The sequence below is a fragment of the Lissotriton helveticus genome, chromosome 12 (genome assembly GCF_964261635.1).
Source record: "Lissotriton helveticus chromosome 12, aLisHel1.1, whole genome shotgun sequence".
Taxonomy (NCBI): Eukaryota; Metazoa; Chordata; class Amphibia; order Caudata; family Salamandridae; genus Lissotriton; species Lissotriton helveticus.
Window position 1 is genome coordinate 708,484,726 of NC_136073.1, and position 20,613 is coordinate 708,505,338.

A 20,613-nucleotide genomic window follows, 5' to 3' on the forward strand; every position below is an offset into this window, starting at 1 on the left:
GGCTAACTTTACTGTGAACAATGGCGTTCTGCTTTTTCACAAGGAGCACATCCACACACAAATTATTTTCATTTAGTTCCAGGGACAACAATAAGAATGTGACCTTTTGAGACCAAAACAGTATTTTTTACCTTGGTATGTACCTGGCATCACCTCCCACAATACAAGTTTATAAAAATCGTGAAAAAAACATGAGTGGACAAGGTCTAAAAGCTAGCAGCCAACACCAGACTTAATGGCTTTGTCATTGGTCAATGGTTGTTTGAAATGCCATTAATACTTGTTAAATTGTGTGCTCACTGGTTCATGCTTTGGAGTCTCACCTTCTAAATATGTTATCAGCGGGGGGATCTTCCTTCTGAGGAGTTTTGCTAGAAATGGGTAATTTGCAGGAATCAGGTGCTTGAGAAGAGCCAAGACTGAAGTTCCCCTTTCGACATCCCAGCGAGGATATGAAGAAATTACCTGAAAACCCACAACAAAGAATTCAGAAAGTGATTCTTTCATGAGTTCCTATTCTCTAGCCTTTGAAACTTCTGGAATTGCTACCTTGTTCTCTATGCAGTACTTAGTACCAACCACATTGGTACTGATAACCAATTTACTGGAAATAAAACCATCAAATTCAAAAGGATAAAAGCTGAGTTGAATTTAAGATCTCTATTAGTAGGTTGCATAGAAATGGCAGCAAACAACTTGGGAAGAGGGATCTGGTGGAATATGATGGGGGTAGAATGTGATACTCACCAGCAATCTTATGAAGAGTCTGTGTATCAGAATTTCTTTAGCTGTTTAGGTACAAAAGAACGAAGACATGTCATACTCAATCCATAAATTACTGAGCAATACCTGCCAAAGGAAGACATATGGCTGACACACACACTTAAGACACCCAGTAGTACCTGTAAACAAGATGATGGGTGGCATTTCAATGAGCCTCTAGCGGTCATGAGGATTCTTTGAAATTCCTGCAAATACTGGCAAAGGCACCCTTACCACTAAGGAGTGCCCAGGGGTGTACAGTACCTTGACAGCCTATGCTGCAATTCTCTTCCTCCCTCCCTTAGTGGTTGAGGTCAAGGAATGAAAGCTGGAGGAGGAGCTACCTAAGCTGCCATGCACAGATTCCTGCTACAGCTTTCATTGAGGGATAGAAGTCTCCAGTGGGATAAGAGAGGATGCGTCATGAGCCGTGGACGTGCTTTACATCCTGAAGGACCATGGAAAAATGGGAGCCATTTTTTGACAGCGGATACCCAAGAAGAAAAGAGGACTCCAGAACATGTTCTTGCATATCTATTTTCTAATAAGGTTAACGACCTGGGGCAAGCAAGAACGAGCACATATTTTGCCTGTTCGATTCTGCTCAGGACTCCTAACATGAGTGACAAATAAATAGACTATGATACCATCTGACCAGGTCACTTGCACTTTATCAACACATCCACTGGAAAGTTGAGTGGGGAGAGCTAATTGGTTCCCTGGAATTACAGCAATTACAGGTATTCACCACCAGATGCGAATCTCCTTCGTAACCTTGGAGTCAGTCAAAATATTTATTTTCACTTACCATCATTGAGCATGCATCCCTGCTTACAAGTGAGGGCCAATAACTAGCATTTTAGTATGGAGTTGAAGTCCAAAATGTTGAACCAGAAACATTGCAGAGACAAATATCATAACTAAAAGTAACTCCATGGAGAAATAAAATACATCCCTGTTGCGGTCGGCAAAAGTAACAACACATAAATAGGTACCATGCCCAGCAGGGCATGATCAACATACTAGACTGAAGTAACATCATGCAGAGCAAGAATACTCCAAGGATTGAAGAGGAGCATTAGAGCCCTGAGTAGCCTCATGGTGTGTGGAAACCTGGGACAGTTAGTACATTGCATTAACCAGACTAAGAGCTGAAACAAACAGGAAAGCCACTTTATGTCTGGCAAACTACAAAAAGTATATAGGGACTATTTACAAGCCCCTTGTGCCACCTGTGCATCACTTTTTGAGACACACCAGCAGTGCAACCTGCTGCTCCATATTTACAAGGACAGGTAAAGCCACCCTGCGTGGCTTTTATTGCCCTTGTAAATATGGCCCCTTTACACTCAACACTTTGTGTGGAACAGTTGTGCCATGGGTTTTGCTGTGAGATTTCCTGCGCAACACCCAAGGCTTCTGCCGCATTTCCAGATTTACAAGAAATAGTACACCTGGAAATGTGTCAGAATGCTACACCTCCCCAGGGGGAGGTATAGGGAGGTGCAACAAGAACAAATATTTGTATTTCGCCTCGTTGTTTACCTCTTTCTACGCATACTGCATACTGCAGCACATTTAGGAAGAGGAAATTACCTATTGTGATTGTTTTTGTGCACAAAGGTATGCCTAACTGCATAAAAATAAAGATATGCCTTACTTCACAAAAACAACCATCCCTGTGATGCAGCTACCCTTGCACCATGGTACAAGGGTACCTTCATAGGTGCATGGCAGCTAATTAGGCACCAGCACTGGGAGAGCAAAGGGATCCATTATATCCTTGTAGATATGAAGCATCCCAGTGCTTCGGAATTAACGCAGCGTGGCACAGCCAAATGGCTTGAGGCACAGCAATTAGTTAATTCCTTATGAATAAGGCTCACAGCGAGCAGCAACATCAGCACAGACACATATATCTCTAAAAGGAGAGCAATAAATGTTATTTGAAATATTGATACCCACGTTCTATAGTAACTCAACCATCACATCCTGAGCTAATGGACTGGTTCTTAAACTCATGCCTGATCATGACAAAGTAAGAGGGGATCTGGGGAGTGGAGGAGGAAGCATTAACCACCTTCAATGGTAGATCCCACTGTGTTAATGAGTAGGATGCTTAAGACTCACCACATTCATGAAAGTTGATGCTTGCTTTCTTATCTACAACAAGTAGCATCTGGCACAGTGCTGGCACAGATGAAGTATAGTCATCTTCCAGCATGTAGCTCAAAATCTCTTTCCAAAATCCCTGCAAGAAAGAGCAGCAAATGTGTTATTAGTATCATTAGCATTTAATAAGGCTGCATTCCCACAGATAAACAGTCCTAGCCGGTGGGAGGGTTTCTGGTGGGTCTTCTGGCGATGGGGCTATATTTGAATTATTCCCTTCCTGATACCATTCCTTGCTGATGGGGTCCAAGACAGATTGCTGGTATTACACTGATGTAGCACCAACCCTGTTCAATGCTACAATCCGTGATTCTATATCCGAGCAATTATTTGCAGAGAATGAGTGCAACATTTATTCTCCAAAAACCCTGTGAGTGAGCTGCTTTGTAAATTATCTCATTATCTGCTGTTATCCTCATAACAATCACAAAAGAGAACTATCTTTATAAATGTGCCAGAGTGTGTAAAGCTATGGCTGGGAATGAACGACCCTGTTGATATGAAATATTGGTTCTTGATTTATACTCGGGCAAGTAGCAAATAGGAGATGCAGATTGAGTAGCTATGTTTTGCAATGTGACTGATGTGCCATTCAATCTCGTTCCGAAGTGGCTATTTAGAATAATTTGGAAAACCTCCTGCCTCATTAAAAAAAATGAGGTAGGATTCGACAATCTTCTATGAATGCTGGAAATGCTGGGAATGAGGACTGCATGGGACAGCAGACCTCTATCCCTGCAGCAGAGGAAACAGACTTTACATCGCGTCTCAAATCACGCTGTGCCTTAACAACTTGGTCCAAACCACTAATAATGATAATAATAATGAGATTTATAAAGCACATAGCTGCGTCAGATGCGTGTCCCAGCACTGGGGTATCAGTCCTATTATACAGAGTAAGAATATGAATTCCCCTAATCTAAGTTAGCGTGAAAAAACATGTTTTTAAATTCTTGCGATATCGTATTTCAGATTTTTCTTGCCTAAGCCAAAGTGGTAGGGAGTTCCACATCTTGCCTGCCAGTAGTTGAAGAAATGGCCTCCAATGTGAGCACTTTTGATTCTGGGGATAGATGCAAGAGAGGCATCAGCTGATCTCAGATTTCTTTTAGGAAGATAAGGTGTGATCAGAGGTGAAGATATTTCGGGCCTTTATGATTGAGAATCTTGCGACAATAGCACATGGCTTTGAAATATACCCAATGCCTTAACGGAAGCCAGAGCACCATTGGTAGAGCTGGGGCTGATGGTGAGTGTCTAGGCAGATGAAATAGCAGCCAAGCTGCGATATTCTGCACCCACTGTCATCTTCTTCATCATGTCTGTGACACTCCGAGATACAGAACAATGCAGTAATACGTTCTCTACATGATTAAAGACTTGACCACTGTCTTTCTGGCAGCTTCTGGCAGGAAGACAAGATGTTTTTAAGGTATTTAAGATCCCAACACATTGCCCTGCAAGACTCGTAATTGCTGTACGTGCCCTAATGTGTCTTTTCAATGCATTCCTTTATCAAGCAAGCCAATACAACCACTTCCCAGAAGGAAAGCGTTGTTGGACTAATGTTGTACTTTAAGTCCAACTCTTTCCCTACAGTTGCTCAGACTGGAGTTGGAATAGTAAATACTATTCCAAATTCCAGTGCTTTCCCGAAGGCAAATCATGGTAACGACTTGGGTGGAAAAGGAATGCATTTTAAACATGAATTCATGGTTCAGATTACTATGTGCATATTTCCCACATACAAACCTGCAGCAGAGAGAGCTTTACTAAAACATGCTATTATGTGAGTTAGAGGATAGAGGATAATGAAGATAACCTGGGAATTGAGGAGTCTTTGGACATTCTGCAATTTATATTTTGTACACTTCTGGTTTATTGACCCACCTTATTTCACATCCTTCTCACTTACCTCGTCAGTATTTTTATAGCGTAATGCAATTTTCTTGAGGAGCTGAGAGATTTGGATGTGGATGGTCTCTTCTTCAACACCAGATTCAGGATCCATGTGACTAGTGCCCTGTGAAAATGTGGAAAAGCAAGAGAAGTAAAGTAACATATATTTTCACATCATTTTCACTGTGTTTTCTCTCCTCATGGAGGTTCAAGAGATTTGAGAGTGAAAACATCACAATTTTCAAATCAAGGTTGTAAGCACAGCGAGAACCTCTTGGCTTAAATTCAAATGTGAAATTAAAACCACTAGCCACAAACATGTAAATAAAAATTTATAAATGAGGTTATGCACCCATGCTCCGCTCTACAGAGAATAAACGTATATGGTCATTTGGCGGAGAAGTGTATAGCATTCATATACAGTCAAAATTCCGGTGGACTCACTTATAATATGTAAGGTTCTGATGCACTGGGCACTACATCTGATACATTGCACCTCTGGCACCACAAGGTAGTCTCTCTTGCTCACTACAAAGATTGTGATGCCCCATGAGCCCTCCCCTTGCTGCTTGATGGGGAAGTATGTGCTACATTATGGTACTTCTTACACTCAATAAGACAAAACCAGGAACTGCATTTTTGGGAGGCAGTGTTGATATGAAATACTGATTTGAAGTATGTTTGTGCTACTTTGTGTAGGATTTGGTAGTTTGCCCTGTTAGGCATTTCAACGATAAAGCGGGGTATGTAACAGAAAGGAGCCCACTTGATAATGTGTTATCAGTGAAAAACACAGCTTATCAGTGCATTCGCTGAATGCCCATGTGCCTTGTTGCCCAATCACCCAAGAAATTTCCCAGTTAGCCCCGGCAAAGTCTAAAGGCCAGTTGTCTCACATAGGCTGGATTGTGTGGTAGGCCTATGTACTGCATGGGAGCACTGCTGTTGAGACGTGTATGGAGCGAGTCCCATTCTCACAGTGTCTGAGCATCTTATTTCTTTGCACTCATGCCAGTCAACATGTGCATCTGGTTACTAAGATGGGATCTAGGTATTCAAGCACCATTGTTACAATGCGATGCAACATAAGGACAGGCCTCTGGCCTGTGGTAAAAAAAACTATGGACAGTGTCTGGCTCATCTATTAGTTGAGCTTAATGGGAACCCAAGAGTAAGACTAAGCATGGACTGTAGACACTCTGGATTATGGTCAGGCCCCAAGGAGATGGATACCAGACGTCATCAGTGGTGCCCAATCCTCACACATATTACTGAGCATGGACTTGAGTTGTGCATCTTGGTACAACTCTCTGTAACATGGATGCATTGGCCAAGCATGAGGAAGTCCTACCTGGTTCACAGTGATCAAGAAGGTCATGGCACCCCTGCTGTTATGGAGGAATTGGTGAGACCATAAACCACTGTGGCCTACTCTCCCAGAGACACTGACAAAGCCAAGAATACTGCAGTTTTCAGACACCATGCCACCTGCCATTGCCCATGCTGCCACATATCACCTGCAGCCCCACAAGCACCAGTGAAGAGCACTTATCCAACACCCATTCCTGGCCCCTAGTCAGATGACAGGTGTTTCCTCCAGCTACTAGAGATAGGATCAAATTGTAAGTGCCCAAAGGACTTGAGATGGTCCAAGAAAAGCGAAGAAATAGAAGAAGTGCCGAATACAAAATCATACATGAGGCCTGTGGAAGAGGAGGGCAATGAAGGAGAAAGAGAATAACTGAAGGATATTATCAGACCACTTTCTGAAACTCGTTGTTCACAACAGTGGATGATTTTGCACAACATAAGAGCAGGATAAAAGTTATAAAATTGCCAGAAGTGCCACAGTCTGAATCAAACCAGCTGCAATAGTTAAACTTCGGGACAACGACTCCACTTGCATTTGACATCACTAACTCAGACCCCACAATAGTAAGGGTACACTAGGTTAAACTTTTCACAATAATGGAAAAACCATAGATTGGGTGTACTGGAAGAATGACTCTTGAAGTGAAAGCTATAAGTAAATTCACTTGAGTGGTTTGGTTCACATCATAGGCACCCTGGAATAACAAGACATGAAGAAAAGGCATGTACAGTGTTGGCACTGATGGGCAGCTGCTGAATTTCAGGTGCAAATGTAAGCAGACAAATGGATAAGGGACACCTATAAAAGTAACGGAGGGAGAAAGACGCACTGGAGTGCAAGTAGGGAACATCAAGCTCAAATGAAGAACATAGAATGTCAAGGAGAGACTATGGGAACTAATGAGAGGGACATGAGGTCTATATTCCACCACCAGGGGCAAATATGTGACACTGCCGATGTATATTATATGGCAAAGTAACTACATTGGGGCACAAGGGGGCTAAAAGGTCCACTTATTTCTTGTGTGCTGACTACTGTTGCTGTTCCCTAACACATTCAACTACCCAAATATGTACATCTGCCACTTACCTGCTCTTTGATAAGGAGGCTGGTTTTTTTAAGCACATAATCCATCACAGCTCTTCCATTCACATCATAAAAACCTTTGGCTGTTAAACTGGACATTAAACTTAAAGTGGCAAGAATAACCTGTAATTGAGAAAAAAGGTAAGCATGGTTAGTGAGAAACCCTTTAGGTGTATGAATATGAGAAAATCACACATTCTAGTGAGAAAGTAGCAAGGGAGTGTGAGAAAAACATGCATTCTCTCCTTCCTTTTGTCCACAGAATAGACAGATATACGATGTTATGTGTGGAAAGCCAGTACCTGGATACAACCTTTTAAAGTATGTTGCAAAAAGGGCTATTATGACACTCTGAGAATGAAACTAGAGTCAATTTAATTAAACTGTTTTTACAGTGTCTGACTGAAGTGTGATTGAGGGAATATTCAAATATTCCAGGTGGGCTACACCTTCTATAGGTGCCTGAGATCTGATAAAAGATTAAAAAAAACATTGCAAAATATGCCTAGGTAGGTTACATCCTACAAAAAAGCTCTCAGGACCTGATATTGATTACACAAATGCAAATGAGAATTCAATAGGCTGTGGATCCCACTGCTGAGGGAATTAAAAAAAAACTAGAGTCATCTGTGGGAAGAATGATGGCCGCTGTCTAACTCCACCTGTAAGATTGAGCAGACATCACAACATGGACAGCAGATAACATATGGGTTGCAGTACTTAGAGTTCATTGTCCCACACCTTGTTGTTTGGTTGATCCATATCACTTTCAAGAAGTCGTTTTGGCTCAAGACCGTAAATAGTCACAGTCTCCTGTATCCAGCTATAGTAGTTAAAATTCACATCCCTAACATGGTTCTGCACGCGGTATATTTGCACAATCTGGCCACAATGGCTTCAACTGCCAAAGGATACATCCATGCTTGATTTCTGTGATTCTAACATTCCTAGCAGAGTCCTGTCTCTGATGTTCCTGGTTTCATCTGAAAAATATCTAAGGATAACTTGGTTTATATCGTGCCCTGAGGTTAAAAATGACAAACCCAATACACCTCTCAAAGAGAATCCATTAGAGACAAAGTTATGGCAATACAGCCTTTTGTTCGTTATCAAAAGAAAACAGCTTTGTTGATTTTCCTTTGTGCCTATGTCCTGTGCTTGCTAACATGGTGATTCTGATACGGAGTTACTTGCTTTCTCCATGGCACTGAAGTCAGGCACATTGTGGACATACATGGCATCAAGAAAGTCACATATATTCCAATTTCTACATAAAATACATCTTTTATAACACAATCAGACTTTTCAAACGTGCACATTGAATATTATCCTGTATTATCGATCCACGTTTGGTGAGATTTCGCTGAGACATAGCCCAAATATTATTCTTGGTAGAGACATTTGAAATACCCTACACCACGGTTGTTAAAGATTTGAGGAGATATTAATATTCTGAACTTCAAAACCCCTTATTTGATCATCAACATTCTCCTCCTCAGTGAGGGGTATTACAGATCAACTCAATGTGAAATACAGACTAAATATGTTAACAGCATACACAAACTTTCTTTTAACACACACTTATTAAACAATTAGGGATCAGCAACCTCTGGGATTGGGTCTGAAAATAATGCATTGACACAGACTAGGGCAGGAAAACTGGGATATGTCCACTTGGACAGGGAGACAATGGAACACAAGACACACTGAACTGACAGAAATGGCTGGAGGTTGCATGACCCAACACCTCCACTGAAGACTTGCCTTGGAGAAAGTCAACAGATTGTGGTGTGCAAACCACAGCTCTGAGTCCATGTAAGTAGGACTACTGCACTATGCAAAAACTGCATAACTTAATTAGATTGAGTTGCTAATTATGAAAGTGCTTTAACACACGTATAATAGCTTGATGGTACCTTGCGATTGTCATCCTCAAGTACGTGACGGACAGCATCCAGATAAAAGGCTCCTTCTGAATCTATTAAATAAAGCCATACACCAAATGTTCATAACACATATATATTGACTTTGTCTAGTAAGATCAAGATTAATACATAAGTAGTAAAGTTTACACTATCAACTGTGATTACCACCCTGAGGGTCTTCTCTTTCAGTTTTGGTTTGTGAGTCTCTTACTGTGAGCCACATGGGGCTATCAATGCCTTCCTGTTTTGCCGTGCATGTCTGTGTCATCATGTACCACTGAGCGTGTCTGTGTCGACCTGCTCCATATTTTATTTCCCTTTTTGTTCCTGTCCAGTGTCTATGTCAGGATCGGTTTTCACAGTGTCCCTGTCCCATTAATGGCTCACAATGGGAACAATTAACCGAAAAGAAAACAGTGGCACTCCTTTATTTCTTCACCATGATTCACATAATTGAAGTTGATGTAAGCAAGGCTTTATTCATAAATTGCAGTGCTCTACCAGGAAAAGTTGGCAGTTAATGTAGCTGAAGAATATAAAATTGAAGTATTTTGCTTATAGCTGCACCATGTTGGACAAGTAAGGGAGTAAGTTGGGAATACAACTTAGGGCTCCGGATTCTATGACAAGCATTATATCCCTTTAACTATTTTCCCTGCCTAAATTACACACTGCCACCCACCCACTGACAGTCTTACCAGTTTCCGAAAGGAGCTTGCAGAGCAGCTGTAATGTTGTGGCACGGGACTCTGCACCTATCTGCATCAAGCTACTTTCAAAATATTTATGGACCTCACTAGAGTGAGAATGGGCTGAAAGAGTAAAGTGAAAAGAAAAAATAGACATAATTGAAAAATTATACAACATAAAATTATGCAAGAAGGAACTCAACGCTGGGGAGCAGCCCATCAAGGCCATTCTTCAACGCATGTCCAGGAGGTATGTTATCAATGGTCTGCAACATTTAATGATGATCTTACGAGCACATGGTACTCATGTGACTACTATAGCTGTATATAGTAAACTGGGCACCATATTCCAGTAGCACGCCAACCAATGTACTGGGGGGGAGATAAATACTGAAGCAATAGTAGCTTTTAAGACGATCAAGTTACGTGCAGGGCAGTGTACAGAAATTAATGTTACAGAGGACCTGATCCCTAGTAAAGGCCAATATATACTTGCATTATCACAAATATATACATACATACATTTATGACCAACTCACCCAGTGACAGGATAATAGCCGTGGACAACTTGAGTGGCTCTTCTGTTTCATCGGAAACCCCACTTGAGGGTGTGCAGATCTGCCAATAACAAAGCCATAATAAATAATAATAGAAGCTAGGCTATCTGAAAGCCAATCCCATACATCCAGACAGCAAATAACTTCCAGTGGGGGAATGACAGCATAGGAGTCTGTCAGGACTTGTGGGACCATGATCCATACCACGCTACAGAAAAATTAATTGTGTGGAATACAGCATATTCAGGGTGCCCGATATTGGTGGAAGTGCAAATTCTCAGTTACCACTCTAAGATGGATGCCTTAGTTTCCTATGGTTTTTGGATAGTTTGTAGACTCAGAAGTTTGGCGAGATTGCCGAAGGTAGTGGTACTTAATGCTTTTAACTAGTGGCGGCTATTCAACGTAATCAAGACGAAGGCTGTTGTTACACTTCATCTTGGTTTATCTCTGGGGACGGTAAAGCTGTTCCCCTTTTGCGTCCTACGGTGTCTGGCCAGCATAGTGGGTTGCATGCTTTTCAGAGCAGGCCTTTTTTGCTTAATTTTTTGCCCATTTTACGTCCCAGGTCTCTAGTCAGCAGAGTGGGGAGCGAGTGTTTCTGTCGGTGGCTTCATTAGGGCCTTTTTCTGTTCTCACCGCCACTTGCTGTTTCTGCTGTACCAATTCATTTTTTTTCTTTACCGGCATTCAGTTCTCATACTTTGGTCCTCATCAGAGATGCTTGTTTCCCATTCATTCCAGATTCCACGTGCCAGCATTGCTATTTGGAATTTCATGCTTATGGCCGTCAAGTTGTGCACCTGTTTTCAGAGGGCCTTCTTATTTGTGGACTGGAGTCTTGAATGCTTCAAGTTTGGATTGTAAGGATATTCCAGAAATGTTGTGTATTTGGATTATTTGAACTAAATTGTGGGGTAGTTTCTGCACATATTGACTTTAGGAACCTTAGCGGGAAAATACTGATTTTCCTTTGATTCATGGCATTAATCAAATGTATATGATATAGACATATTATTATTAAATATATAGATTTAAGATTGGGTGTACTGTTGTTGGGAAACTCATGAAGAGTCCAGTATATGTTATATGGTAAAGTCTAACTGGACAATTGAACCTCCGAGATAAGCTTTGTTAGTATTATGTCTCTGTTGTAAACCATTGTTATTAGGTACAGTTTTTTTCTTTCAGGTCTCCATCCTTGGTGTTCCCCCTGGGTCCCATCCCTTCCCTTTCCCTGTCACTCTGTTCCTCTGTTACCTATTATCAGAGCCAGAGCTGCCGAGAGGCAGACTTATGGGTGGTTCTTGCAGAGGAACTCTCAACACTGACAGATTTATATCCATTGTCTTCTTTCTTTGCATCCTAGAAGCAAATTGGTTCATATAGGATTTTTATGGATTATAATTTAATATTTTATGCAAGAGAGTTCCCAAATGTTGCCCTTTAAAAACACTCCTACTATAAATTGGATTAAGGTAGAAACTTTATTTGTTACAATATGTTACACAGGAAATATCTGTCGCCTCCCACTGAAATACTTTGTTTGTCCTCATGTATATACTTACCAGGTGATGCAAGACGGCAAGCACGGTTGGCACAGTTCCATTCAGCGCTCTGCAACTCTTAGTAACAGCTGCCTTGATGCATAACTCAAGGGTCTGCAAGGAGATAAGAAAATTGAGATGAGGCCAAAGGGCAGTTTGTGCAAATGATGATGGTCAGTGGTGAATTACAAACTTCAAAGTGTAAATTCTGTCTGAATGCAAGAGTGGGTTGGTGTGCGAATGAGCTCTTTTGTGTACTAATTCTAAATACATATGACCACAAGTAGATTTTGACAGGTGACCGTGCTTATGTCTAATTTTTTCTTTCCTGGTTGTTCTGTTTTCTTGACTCACAGTGCCTTAAGATCTCTCAGATTCACGTAGTGATTTCTGTAGAGGTTATCTGTTGGTGTCAGATGTTGGATTTTAGTCCATCAAGGAACCAGAAGAGAACATGTTCAGCATTTAACAGGGGCATGACCTAACACATGTAGCCTAGACTCACTTGCCATCGTAGGCCCTGTGTTCTTAGCCACTGTTGATGATGGCCCTTGCCATGGTTGTCCTCGTTCTCTTGGTGGTTCTAGTTCTCTTGGTTGTCTGCTACTCCTTCTTCTTATGGCACTGTCTAGATCCTCTTGGCCATCTTAGTCCCTTCCTTCATGGCCTTGGTCTTCCTGCTCCTGGTCTTCCTGCTGGTCTTGGTCTTAATGGTACCCATCAGTTTTGTTGATCTCTCTTTCCTTTTCAAATCATCATTCTGCATTTGCTTTTCCTTTCCCTAGTTCTCCTGATGCGTGTCCCGTTGTGATTCCCTTGATAGTTGTATCCTCTTGGTGGACTTGGTAATCCTAGTGTTCCTGATCTTCCTGGTTGCCCTGGTCCCTCTACTCCTCTTGGTCATTCTCCTCTTCCTGGTTTTCCACCTATAGGTTTTGCTCTTCATGCTCCTGGTTTAAAAGGTCTTCCTTTTCATAGTTCTCCTAATCTTCGTATTGATTTTCATGTTCTCCTTTTTCTAGGTCTCTTCCTCCTGATCATCCTCTTATTCTTCTTTCCCTTCTGTCAACTCATATTTTCCTCAAAATCATCCTACTAGGCTTCATCTACATATTCTTGGTCCTGGTCTCTAGGTATTGGTCATTGGCCATAAGTAGCCCTTATCCTCCTGAGATCCTACTTCTGTTAAAAGGATTATCTTTACCATGGTGCTTATTGCTGTGTCCCTCCTAGTTGTTCTTCTGGTGCTCTTGCCCTGGTGTTCTCCAATCTTTTTATTCTTCTGGTCCCAGTCCTGCTGGCCCTCATGATCTTCATTGTCCTTATGTTCATGGTCCAGCTAATCTTGGTCATCCTCTTCCAAGGTCCTCTGGATCCTCTGGTGCTGTTACTCCTAGCAATCCTGGTGTTGGCCTTCAGGTTTTTCATGGTGGTCATGGTGGTGGCTGCTGTTCTGTACCTCCTAGCCTCCGCTTTCGCTTCATGGTCTTCTTCCTCTTACTGGTCTCCCTCTTCCTGGTTTTCCTCCTTATTTTCCTAGTCCTCTTAGAAAGCCTTTTCCTATTCTTCCTGGTCTTGATCCTCTTGGTGTTCCTAGTTCTTGGACATGGTATTGGTCCCCTGTTGGTTTAAGTTTTCCAAATCCTCTGGTGGTCCTGGAGTTTCTAAACTTCTTGGCTGTCCTGGACCCTCACCTCCCCTTCTACTCATCCTCATGGCCATCTTCCTCCTCCTCATTCTGTGTAGGGTCTTCACAGTGGTGTAGGTTCTCCATGTTGACCTGCCCATCTTCTTCCTTCTTGTTCTGGTGGTACTGGTCCTCCTGATGACCCTCCCTTTCCACTTGCACATCCTTCTTCTCCATTCCATTCCATTCCAAAGTAGCTTTATTCGAAGTATACTCATAAAAGCACAAAACAAACAACATTTAGATACAGTTAAAAATGCCTTGGCTGGATAGTTAAAAATGTTTGATAAAACTTAGATCTCAGAGCAAATGGACGAGATAAAAGTTACACCCAGTTAAAATAATCAATCACATGCAGTGGCCAGGCTAGGGAAGTTCAAATTAATGCTCACTAAAGAATTACCCAGATTTAGGTTTCAGCCTTATAGCCCACGCCCATCCTAGGTATTTGGCTACCGCTATTGTGATAAATGGTAAAGTGTTGGTGCGCATAAGCCTTTACGCTTCGGCACTCCTAAATGTGCAAAGTAGGTTGCACACTGGAACCAGCCAAACTCGCCTAGGGAGTGCATAGGCGGGACAGGCAAAAAGCACGTGGGCAACTGTTTCGCTATGACTCCCACAGTCAGGACAGATGTTATCACTTGTGGGAGTCCACCTGGACATAAGGGACTTTAAAGGTAAGGAGCCTGCCCTGAGTTGGAAGTAAAGCTTCCTATCTCTCGGCCTGGTGATATTATCCCAATAGGATTCTAATCTGGGTGTGAGTTTTGTTTCTAAGAAGATTCCCACCATAGAAGATGAGTCAGAGTTACTACAAGCATTAAAAGCAGCCCACTCCCAATGCTTTTCTTTTAGGATGTTTTCAGAGGGAAAAGAAGCCTCTAATGGGTTCTCCCATAGCATTCTCATTGCCAGGCCAATCAGGCTATTCCTAACACCTCTTAACCAACCGATTTTGTGGAAGGCATCAGATTTATGATGAGAGTTCAGATGTCGTTCACAACCTGCACCAATATAAATTCGGACGCAACTTGGGGACATCAATAATAGCTTTCCTACCCAAATCATATCTAAGTGGCTTAAGAGGGGTGCTTTGTGGGAGATTGGTAATGCTACGGAGGAACTTATTTTCAGAAAGAGTTAAAGGAGCTGCTTTCTCAAACCCCCATAATTTGGCACCATAAAGCGCGGAGCTAACAGCTTTAGATTCATTAACTTGGAGGACTGGACTAATTGGTTTTGTTAGAGACCTTTTATGCTCCAGACTTAAAGCTCCCGTAACTTGTCGATGTTTCAGGGCTGCTATCTATATGGCAGTCCCACTTAAGGTTCTTCTTTAACTGTATACCCAAATAGGTAAAAGCCCTGACCAGTTCAAGTGTTTGTTTATTCATAAAAACCCTCCCCTTAAAACTTCGATGCAGATTAAAAGCCATTAATTTCATTTTTGACACATTCACTTCCAGGCCTCGAGCAGCACAAAAATCTTCAAAAATTGATAGAGCTCGCTGGAGGCCATTAGGAGTCTTGGAAATAATTAATGTGTCATCTGCAAACATTAAAATCGGAATTTTTACACCTGCTAGAGAAGGGGCATCTGTAGTCACTGGCAACAAACGGTCCACTATTCCATTAATATACAAAGAGAATAACGTTGGTGCCATGGCACAGCCTTGCCGTACCCCTCGTTCAACCAGAACTTGGTGGTGACCCTACCCTGCCCACCCCAGCGGATTCTAGCATGATTGCTCACGTGTAGCCTCATTACGAAGGTTAGGATGTTGTCCGAAAGTCCTAATTCCCTCAACGTCACCCATAACCGGGAACGGGGGACAAGGTCAAAAGCTGAACGTAGATCAACAAAGGAAGCGTAAAGGCTGCCCTTGCCCAATGTCACAGTCTTCCACTATAAAAGAATAAAATGAATGACTTGATCAATGGTGCTAGTGTATTTACGGAAACCCTCTTGGAAAGGGGACAATATACAATTCTCTTCAATCCAGTCTAAGATATTGTTCAGGATCAACCTCCCAACTACCTTCTGAATCGTATCTATCAAGCTGATAGGTCTGTAATTCCCCGGTTGAGTTTTATCTCCTTTTGTATATACTGGAATTATCACGGCCCCTTTCCAGGAAACCGGGATCGGGCACCCTGGGCTGTTGCATTTGCCATCAACAAGATGTATCTACCCCATCGTATTTTGTCGTAGAGGAACACATCCGCAGGGACACCATCGGGTCCTGGCGCTCTACCTCCAGCAACTGCACTAAGAGCTGCTAAAACTTCTTTGTCATTAAAAGCCTCATCAGTATAAAAAACATAACTAACTTCTTCCATTTGATCATCTAAAGGGTTACGCACATATTGGGGCCTAAAGTAATTAACCCATCCTTCATGAGAGACATGACTTAGGGGATGATCAGGTTGACCCCCTCTGCCTCACTTAATGATATTCCAGAATAATTTGGTATTATTTTGCAAACTAGATTCTTTTAGGTCCTGCCATCTAAGCTCATCCCATAGGCACTTGGCTTTATGGATAGCTTTTATGTATTCATATCTTGCAGTACGGACAGTACCCATTTCCCCAACCCTGATAGCATTGCCAAGGGCAATTCTTGCTTGCATAAATTCATTGTTATATCACCGAAAGGGTTTGGAGTCAGCTAGTTTCTGGCTTCTATGGCGCTTAATAAAGTGGCTACTTGTACATCTTCTCCTCTTTGGCCTCCTGGTTCTGGTCCTTCTGGTCTACTTCATTCTACTTATTCTCCTGGTTTTACTGATCCTCCTCTTTGTCTTGGGCATGCTGGGCCTTATGTCCTTGGGGTCTCAGTCATCCTGGTCGACTGTGGTTTTTGGCTGCCTGATCCTCCAGGTTTTTCCCATGGTCCTCCTGCTATTGCTTTCTCGTCATTATCTTGGAAATCCAGTTCCTTGTGTTCCTAATCCTGCTAGTGATCTTGGTCCTCCTCCTGCTCCTCCATTCAGTTGTACTGAACTTTTTGGAGAGTCTTGTTCCCTTGTCCTCCTCTTCTGTTTGACCTCCCTTTCACCCTCCTGTTTCTCCCTGTTCATCCTACAGGTCCTCTAGTTATCTTCCTGCTTCTCCAAGTGATCCACACTCCACTAATGTAGTCTCATCCAAAGTCAGCAAAATACACCCTCAAGTCAAAGGGCACACTTAGATGTAGCATGGGTGGATGAACACTATTGGAAATACATTTTCCCCTTTTTTCCTGTTAGATAGTAAAATACAGACATAAATGGGGTGCTCCTCTAAAACCTGGATCCATGTATGCGCCGCTACATCTGTTTCACTATTAACAGTTGTGGACCAGGATTGCTCAATGTCCCTCTTGCACCCCTGCACACTGTGAACCATGGGAGTACAGAGGAGCCTAAAAGGATAGTGTTTGCTTATGAGAATCAAAGGCAACGTGGAGGCAGGAGCTGCAACACAGAAGATGGGTGACGACTAAAAGCAGTTTTAGGAACACATTTAGCTACACAGATGCTAATGAGGAGAATGATCACCTGCAATTAAGGCTGTAAGACTCATTGGGGGAACAAGCTCAAATGATGTATATGTTCAATATGCCATACAACAAAATTCAGTCATGTTTTTATGTTTGTAGCTGGTATTCAAATTTTTATTACAAGTGGAGACTGTCAAAAGAAGGACTTGTAAGGAAATTTGAACATCCTGTCCTTTTAACTGTAAGTGCTCAGACCTAGCAGAAACTGTTCCACTTTGGGCCTCAACATTAATCTACAATTCTCAAGCCTTAAAAATAATAGTTCTGTGGAAATGAAAATTGGCAGATTGGAGACGTAATGATTCTAATAGTGTGTCCACCAAGGTCTACGTCACTCTTGCCTTTTCAGCTAATACAGTTCGCACGTCTCTAACTACGGACTCTTTCCTTTGCTAATATTTGTTTTTATAGCAACTAAAAGTAGTATTCTATAATTCCAACACATTATTGATTACCAACATGATAAATTTCCAGTGCTCCTCTCAAGACTTCACTGTTTTACCTGTATGTTCGGTCACCAGGAGTGCAATGCAAAGTCATTGGGCTCCTTAGTGAAGGTCATTTGTAAATTTACTTGTATTTCACAGGGTGTAAGCAGCCTCTCAGACTAGAGAAAATGCAATGGCACACTGTTTGTTATAAGAGGTCACTAGGGCTTTAGTAAGCCCAATTACTGCTTGGGACCTATGTCAGGGCTCTAGTGACTGACGATCTGCTGGTTTGTTATGATTAACACATCAAGATAGAGCAACAGTATGCTCAATTTCACTTCTATAACCAATTTTACTTACCCAGTATCACAACAACAGGTGAAGCACATTTCAGCACTGTTGATGTTTATTTAAAATCTAGCACAATTGCTTCGGTACACATTTCTCCTTTATTAATCCCGATTTCATATGTAACAAATACAAATGTGCATTTTGCTTCTCTGGCTGCCTTCATGGATTGTGTACTAATCACAATTGAGCTGGTTCAGTATTTGGAATTAATGTTGGAAAACTATAGTCCCTGTAATCCAAAACAATACACCAGCTCAAAACTGAAATAATTACCAGGCGTGAATGTGTCAAATAGTGGGGAATTACTGTCCAAATTGGTGTGGTGGTTCTATTTCCCAGGGGTATCTAAGGGGCAAACTTGGAATCATACATTTTTCCTACATCCCAAAATTTCTGATACCCACAACATTGGTACTGTTGGGAGTGGAATGCCAATATGTTGGCCCAATGTACACATGATGGAGGCCTGAACCATCTCACAACTCCACCTGTGGTGTAACTAACTCACCAATGGAATCCTGTAGTTCTGTATTCAACCCTCATTTCTCAATAATGTAGTGTTTCATTGCAGCTAATCTCTCATTATAGGATACAGTGTTCCTTATGAGTGGATCATTTGGGATTGGTTGAAGTGGCCAGCATGGACAGCAAAGAAAGGTCACACTCACCGTGAGCAAACGAAATGCCATATCAGCAGGCAGCTGGGGCTGGAGCCTTTCAACTTCATTGACCAACCAAGGAAGCTCCTTATCTAGTTGCTCCTCTGGCAGAACAGAGGCCAAATTTCCCAGAGTGGTGATGACCTGCCCCCAGACCTGTTAAGATAAATTACACCAGGTTTTCAGTTCCACACACTAGACATTAACTACTAAGAAAAGATGAGCCACATGTGGAAGTAGAGGGTTCCCCGGAGAGGCAGCTGCACTTGACATCTGTTCATTAGGAAGTGATTCTGTCATGCAAAGGCAGTGGTTTGTTTCACTGGCAGAATATTCCAATAGACAAAACTGATTCTCTAAAATAGAAATGTTATCCATGAATTTGTTTTGCTCTTGTCTTATTTGGATGAGGGTTCCCCACCCACTCTCTCTATTTTCTCCCTCTGCCCAGCTCTTTAAAAAAAATATATTTCCCCTGCCTCCTATATATGGACAGGTTGTGGTAGACATAGAAAATACACTACTGCAGCTGCGATTTTATTAAATTGCCCTAGAATCTAATTCTGTCACTTTCTTTTTCAAAAATACTTATTACACTTACTGTTCCCTAATACTTAAGTATTATTTTTTAGACCAGTCATAAGCTTTTATTCGATATGCAGAGATATCTTATAAGCACATTTACAAAACAGTCATAACAATGCACACAGTAAAAGCATAGCTATAAGAAGTCAGTATGAGAACTCGTTAAAAAGGATAAAAGGACATGAAGTGCCCATAGATAATTTAGCTAAAAAAGAATTAAACCGCTACTGACAATCTCTTACAACGAATAAGCCAAAACTGTTTTAAAAATTTTGCTATTCCACACACAATAGAGGGGGAAGTGTCTGTAGTTAGAATACGCAAGGCTTCTAGGTGGCTACGTGTGCCCATATTCTGGCAAAGAGGTTTCAACCAAAAAGTCCTAGGCCTTGCATAATCCGGGCACTCAAATAGGACATGCGCGATGGACTCAACCCTACTCGGGCAACATGCACAATTAGGGGAAGTACGGGCCGCTGATGTCCATTTTGATACCACAGCACCCAGCGGGAGGGATCCAACTCTAAATTTAAAATAAAGGGCTCGGTCAAAGGGGAGGGTGATCAAGTCTAGGAAGGGTTCATAGGCCACAATATCCTTGATTTGTAAGAAGGCAACAGTGGACTTGCAGTGGTTCGAGTTTGTAATTAGGCGCTCCGCAGTCCATTTCCAGAAAAGCGCCTTGACAACTTCTTTTGGAGGGGCTGAGCGTGTTGACCAACAGTCCCCTAGTCCGATCTTTTCCAGAAGATTTTTAGTTTCCCTTAACCATCTTATCTTAGCCCAACCCCCATACTCATTATTTCCCCCAGGCCGTCAGCATAGGACTTTAGCTCTTCACCCCTCCAAATTCGTGTCCATAGTAGGAGTGGGCGGAGCTGGGCTTGATCTTTAATGTTTTTACAGCCCGTATCCAACAGCACTGGTACAGATGGTGTGCTCAATGGAATAGAGATAAAGGATTTTAACAGCTTACTCTCCGCTATTGCTAGGGCATCCATACGGCAGTGGCCCCACAGTTCTGCCCCATACAAGGCTGATGTCACTACTTTGGCCTTGTAGATGTCGATTACTGGGGTAAGTGATCTCCTAGGTGAGGCCCGGAACTCCCTCATGAGAGCTCCTCCTACTCTCCTATGGTTGAGGACCATTTTGTCAATGTGATTTGCCCAAGACATCCTATCCGTAATCCGAATGCCGAGGTAATCGAATTCGGCTACTTTCTCTAGGGGAACAGAGTTAAGTGTAGGTGGGCGGCCCAGTTTCCTAGGTGGGTTTAGGACTAAGTATTTTGTTTTGTCCACATTTATTATTAAGCCTTTAGCAGCACAAAACTCCTGGAAACG

The 20,613-nt window shown here is 42.1% G+C and overlaps 1 protein-coding gene across 1 annotated transcript; it reads right to left on the reverse strand.

Annotated features, from left to right (window-relative positions):
* Positions 1-2,881: 2,881 nt before the first annotated feature.
* LOC144798105 (maestro heat-like repeat-containing protein family member 1) lies at positions 2,882-18,925 on the reverse strand. Its single transcript, XM_078668867.1, has 8 exons — positions 18,692-18,925; positions 12,031-12,123; positions 10,445-10,523; positions 9,915-10,028; positions 9,208-9,269; positions 7,295-7,414; positions 4,850-4,957; positions 2,882-3,013 (listed from the first exon to the last, which is right to left on the reverse strand). The coding sequence occupies exons 1-8, from the start codon at positions 18,710-18,712 to the stop codon at positions 2,882-2,884; spliced, it is 729 nt and encodes a 242-aa protein (XP_078524993.1). The 5' UTR covers positions 18,713-18,925.
* Between the last annotated feature and the right edge of the window lie 1,688 nt (positions 18,926-20,613).

Excerpts from the sequence above, each read along its gene's own strand:
- LOC144798105 (XM_078668867.1), bottom strand. The coding sequence starts at position 18,712 with ATGGCATTTCGTTTGCTCACG. Across the intron at positions 10,029-10,444 it reads GGCTATTATCCTGTCACTGG|CCCATTCTCACTCTAGTGAG; the intron begins GTGAGTTGGTCA and ends TTACTCTTTCAG. Across the intron at positions 3,014-4,849 it reads GCTATAAAAATACTGACGAG|GGATTTTGGAAAGAGATTTT; the intron begins GTAAGTGAGAAG and ends TCTTTCTTGCAG.